General features: G+C 35.2%; 1 protein-coding gene across 3 annotated transcripts; it reads right to left on the bottom strand.

Moving 5' to 3' along the window:
- Positions 1-216: 216 nt before the first annotated feature.
- Positions 217-5,308, bottom strand: LOC105779472 (uncharacterized). Of its 3 annotated transcripts, XR_001129007.2 has the most exons (12): positions 5,086-5,308; positions 4,868-4,955; positions 3,974-4,267; positions 3,574-3,732; positions 3,123-3,263; positions 2,941-2,997; positions 2,265-2,403; positions 1,681-1,785; positions 1,367-1,557; positions 1,071-1,112; positions 673-993; positions 217-540 (listed from the first exon to the last, which is right to left on the bottom strand). XR_001129007.2 is itself a non-coding variant. In XM_012603241.2 (11 exons), exons 1-11 carry the CDS (start codon positions 5,214-5,216, stop codon positions 829-831), a joined length of 1,512 nt encoding a protein of 503 aa, XP_012458695.1. In that variant the 5' UTR covers positions 5,217-5,308; the 3' UTR covers positions 217-828. The 3 variants fall into 3 exon arrangements, 1 of the variants encoding a protein (XP_012458695.1); XR_008195298.1 differs by lacking the exon at positions 4,868-4,955 and having other exon boundaries at positions 5,086-5,306; XM_012603241.2 differs by having other exon boundaries at positions 217-993.
- Between the last annotated feature and the right edge of the window lie 434 nt (positions 5,309-5,742).

The following is a 5,742-nucleotide window of genomic DNA, read 5'->3' as shown; positions in this document are numbered from 1 at the left end:
TATCTATTCAAGTTCTTTTTCAATCTATCTTCCACTTTTAATTTTTTCCTTTATTTAATTATTATTATTTTTTCCTTTTTCTAATAGTTCATTGTTTTCAAGTCAAGCCCGAATCTTTGTCGAACAACTTGAATACAATCATCTCCGTCCGCCCCTCCTTTATCACTCTTTCTCACGAATTCTTGAGACCCAAAGTATCAGTGTGTCGCACAATACTCAGTCAAACTTGCAGCATATTCATTCATAAGTTGGTATTGCATGTGTATTATTTCTTTGAACAGTGGCCAAAGTTTCCAAATCTAATTTCATTCTCTCCCCATTTAAACCTCTGTAAAAAATTGGCTATTAAAATGAACTATTAAAACAAACCCTAAACTCTAAAGCATAAATAACAAGCTATTAAAACAAACTTTCTGCTAAGCGTTTCTTCAAGATTGGTCAATCAGTCACATAATCTATGCCTGATTTAAGCTAACATTCCACTCATTCCAGGATGCGAACACAGAGAGATGATTCCTCCACCAAAACAATACATGAAGCCTACACGGAAAGGTATTTGCCAATATAGATATTAATTCGCGAATGTATGCTACAAAGCTATGTCATTCCAACTATTGTTCGAAAATCTACTCCTACGACAAGAATCCTTCAATCAGAAAAGGAGTATCGTACCAAGAGATCTTGTGGCAAATTTTGTTTTGTGTCAGCAATGGAATCAATCCAGAGTAGAACTCCGCTAGTCTGTAACTGAAAATCACACTAAAGAGTGGCAACAAGGGAAAAATTAAGATTTATACTTTCTTTTTTTTTCTTTCCCCGAAAAGCAAACTACAATTCAACTCTATCGGATGGTATATCATCATTCCCGAACGAAAAGAGCCAACGGAACAGTTTCAATAACTTACTGGTTTCAGGCTTCTGCTTTGGTTGATCAAGATTCACTTGGCAAAGGGTATTGTAATCATGCTTCAAGTGCGGACTTACAATGCTCTCCTGAAAATGTGATGTAAAAATTAGGAGTGAAGTCATTATTTTCATAAACATAGAAGACGGAAAATTATCATACATACCTTGAAAACTTCAAATGGACAGAAATCAGTACCGCCACAACCCTATTCATGAAAAAAGGTAGCATGAGCATCAAACTGATTTGAAGGTAATGCATAAAACCTTACAGAACTGCATAAAACTGTAGCATGCATACTAAGTAACAAGAAAAATACAAGGTAAAAATTAAATTTTGAAAAAATGAGGCAGGCGAACACTGTATTTGGCAAGACTCTTGATATAAAAAAAACCTGTTCCCTTTTAATGGTATAACCATTAAATTACTGATCAACAACTATGAAATAAAAGCATAACTTACAGGCATTGCAATGGGATGCTCGTTGTGTAGAGCTCGCACGAAGTATTTGCTTGAAGAATTAGCTGGGCAACTGTATAAGACCAGCATATTATTTCCAGCAAAAGGGGCCACAATGCTGCCTCTCCAACTTCTGTTCTTGGGAGGTTTAGGAGGGAAATCCAAAGGCTCCTCCTTTTGTATTCGTTGGAAATCTGCAATGATTAGACGAATACCAAAATATAACAAAAAGCCTATACAGGTGCACATGATCATGCCTATATGCAAACCAACGAGATCCTTCACAGATGCAACCAGAACAGGCAGGAAGCACTTACCAGATCCTTCAAGGAAAAGCCCAAGCAAGCATGAAAAAGGAACCACTGTTTCTGCATGTGCAAAACGCAATCTTGCCTTCTCGTAACTGCCAGGAGCTTGATTATCTAGGGGTACGAAGGAAAAGAGAAAAAAACAGAAGTCAAAGTTGAGAAAAACCCATTATCAAACAACCTTGTACCTAGTAGTTCAGTAATCCGTAATCAAAAGAGAACTGTATTTAGTTATTTTAGGTTCAGCAAGCTCTCAAAGTATTGTTTGGTGATGAGACATATAACGCATGAACAAGAAGAAGAAGAATGTTTTTTATTATTTTCTCCATTTTAGAATAAAAACATGTAGGAAATGTAGACAGTAGAAGTAAATTATGTAATGAATATGCTGTGATGTTATAATGTAATATTTTCAAATGTGATTTGGTCCTGGCCAACCTCGGCCAGTAATTCCAAATACCAACACAGTACAGCAGCACTGCTGGATATAGTAAGAGTGCAATTGACAGACAATTCAAGGATAACTATTTATATAGATTCCTCGCTTATAGAGATAAGCAGTCTATACAATCAGAACCTCAAAGTACCATTACCTTCTTTAGCCTTGAGTGCTTGGTCCATGGATTGAATGACATCTTTAAGCAGAGGCACTCCCATTCGATAATTTAAGGATTTACCATAGCCCTTTAACATGAACACCTCTAAATCATCTGTCCACTCCAGCAAAGCCACCTAAATAATAGCATTTGCAGGTAAAAAAAATCATAAAGTAAAAACATGATTATTAAAAAATTACAGCTGAACTAGCATGTCAGATAAAAAGGAATAAATCATGTAAACTATGTCACCCAAATCAGGTATCTTGTTTTAATTTTCCCAACTTAAAGGTTTCTACATTTCTTAAGGAACAAAGACAAAATAAGCTAAACTAACAAGATGTTTTCAACTATGTATTTATACATGCAGAGTTCTGAAAATTGATATCATAGAGAGTAAAGAGGGAAAAAGAAAACTATCCAAAAGATTTAAGCTGCAAACTTATGTCATCTACAATTAAAGAGGGTTTATACTTCTGGCAAGCTATAGTAGAATCAATGTTTTGAGAAAAAATCTACATGCCAAAAATATCATGCCCTAAATACCAACGGTAATTATGAAAAGTAATGAGGTATGCATAGAAACCATCCTCAATATTTCAAATGAACAATCCTAGCAGCAACAAAATGATTGTGCTGATTGTTTTCATAGAGTAAAGAAGCTTGAAAATACCTCAGTGGGACTGAAAAGACTACAAGCTTGATCAGTTATATCCAACAAGGTTGTTTCCTGCCACATCAGAAATCCAACACCCTCGACAATATAAATACAAACTTGAACCGTTCAAATGTTACTGCTTTCTGATTTTTAGAACGCTATGCACCATAAAATTTGCATGAAAAGAAGATAGCTACCTGTTTACAAAGAAACCAGAGAGAAGATATATCCTGTCTTGTGAAATTGAACTCATATCGCTTTGCCAATGCACAGGTAATTTCAGCAATGATGGGTTCTTTCAGTTTATCAACAGCAGGCTCATGGCTTTTCCTAAAGTCCTGCATCCATATATCCAGTTTATATAAGCAAAGGAAATCCCATTAAATTAGAGAACATTGTCTAAAACTCGATGAAATTATAGCACAAGTGAACCATAACTCCAAACTTGCAGGTTGGACTAATATAAGAGATAAAAGGAATGGATCATGTACAAATAGAACAAATGTGTGAACAACTTAAATAGCTTAGATAATTTCCTTATTTGAGTAGCAAAAGTGAATATCATCACAGAGATGAGAAAAAATAATAATGCACAAACCATACTCTTGTGTTGGTGCTTGAATAATAAGGGAGAAACATCATTCATACCTTATAGGTTTGACAACAATCAAAAAACCTCAGGGTTATGTCACTTGCACGACTTTCACTTGTAACAGCAAAAGCTCGATGACGCGCCAGTCCTAGACTTCCATTGCCACTAAATAGCCCCATGCCAAATGCAACAGCACTGGCAGAAGCCCGAGGAACCTTCCCACAAAAATAAGAGGAAGAAAACATATGAATCCTAACTAAATCAATAAGGAAAAAAACAAATATAAAGTCAAGCTTTCAGCTTCAAGCTATACGGATAAAGAAAAAGGGATGTTGCAGTCTCAGGCAGGAAATAAAGCAGCATCCATATAAATTCCCAAACAAAGAGGAGGAGGATTGTCTATGAATAAAGCATTTATATACGAAAGCAAGATAAAATTTCAAACACAGAACTCACTTGCGTAGTCTTTATTGGATACACATCAGGGTGGTATTCCTCATTAAATAAATCAGGAAATCTTTCCCTAACCCTGATTCCAAGTTGATATAATTCCTCTTCTCCTTTTGTATCTAATTCTCCACCCCTCAATTTCCCTTTCCAAGGGGATTCCCATTTCAGTAACCAAGCAGGAACTTTCTGTGGGGACAAATTCTTTTCTTTGGCATCTTTTAGAAGTTCCTTTATATGAGAAGCCAACTTTTCCAACTCTCTCATCCGCTTCTTAGTAGGAGAACGAGTTCCATGTCTTGCCTAAGAAATTTGAATTCACATTAGCCTGCCTTTTAGTTCTAATCTTGTACGGCATTCAAAAATTAACAGATCACATGAAGATATCAATGATCAAAAAAAAAATTGAAAGAAAGAAAAGAAGCTGTAAAACAATGACCCTCAAACAACAATGCCATAATTATTGAGATTCTCCTATCCATCCAACAATTCCACAACTATGATTAGGAAAGAACATCAACAACATGCCTTTCAAACAGTAAGAAAATCTTAAAGATATCCAGTAAAGCTATCGATTTAAAACATTGCACAAAACTTATGCAACTTCTTCCATACATCATTGATCAAACTTGTTAGTATTATACTAATACAGTATGAATTTTAAAATGTCTTCCTAATTTCACAAATACTCGGGCACCAAATTTACAGATTTTCATTCTGGAAAAAGCATTAACATTACAGCCTTGCAAATTTTGCCTTTACACAAAGTTTCCCCTAAAGAAATGCACTATCAAATCACCTAAACTACCAAGGAAATTTTTCTTTTTCTTTCGATTCAACAGTATTTCTAGCTTTGAAAGATGATTAAAAAAATCAAATTTCATGAAAGTAAAATAAAATTACCACGAGATTTAAGTGGATAGGAGTACATCCAACAGGAATATCAGTAGGCTGAAAGGAATAGTCTACAATATCTTTCACTGCAGAATATCTGCTCTTAGGAATATAAAGGAATAGTTAAAAATGACAAAGATAAAATCGGATTCAAAATTTTTAATCATTTAAACTTTTAATAAAGATGATGAAATAAAGACTCAACGGAGAAGGCAAGAGACGGAGACCTTGTTACGGTAGAGAGGCGATGACGAACATCGAAATCTCGATCAGCTCTTGAATTAGAAACTAGCGTCAAAAGGAAAAATAAAACGGCGGCGGCCAAAGTCATCTTGTCCGGCAGCCTTGTTAGAAGCATAATAAGTTCAATAGAGGAAATGAAGTCCTTTTGGTTAATGCTTTTATAGACGTTGTTCGAGAACCGCCACAGCTGATTTCGTGCTTTGCGCAGTACGGTAAATGGATCAACTGAGCTATTTTTAGACGTTGACTTGGATTACTGTGGGGTTAAATAATTATTGACCATATTTTCAACCGCTTGATGAGGGTGTTATTAAAACTTGCAGAGCGGTTCCTTCTAATTTATTTTTGCCGCGTACCGCTGATGCTACTCAGCCCATGGAAAGTGGACACGTGGGAGAACCTTGGCTTCTTTGGTAGGTATAAATTCAAAGTCCACGTGGCAGTTTGACAATTTTTTGAAGATAAATGCTCAATCGGAGCCTAAACTTTGGAGCGAATTTCTGAAAAGTGACAATTTTTTAAATTAATTATTAGATTAGGTTGATTTTTTTAAATTACGGAATTAGATTTAAATAACGAAAATACTTTCAACTTCAGTTGATTTGCAAGAAAATGTTTCTAGCTAGAAACTTTTTCAGTGT

Source organism: Gossypium raimondii, chromosome 4 (assembly GCF_025698545.1).
Source record: "Gossypium raimondii isolate GPD5lz chromosome 4, ASM2569854v1, whole genome shotgun sequence".
NCBI classification, from domain to species: Eukaryota; Viridiplantae; Streptophyta; class Magnoliopsida; order Malvales; family Malvaceae; genus Gossypium; species Gossypium raimondii.
Note: the sequence above shows the minus strand (reverse complement) of the source record. Positions and strands in the feature narration are given on the sequence as shown.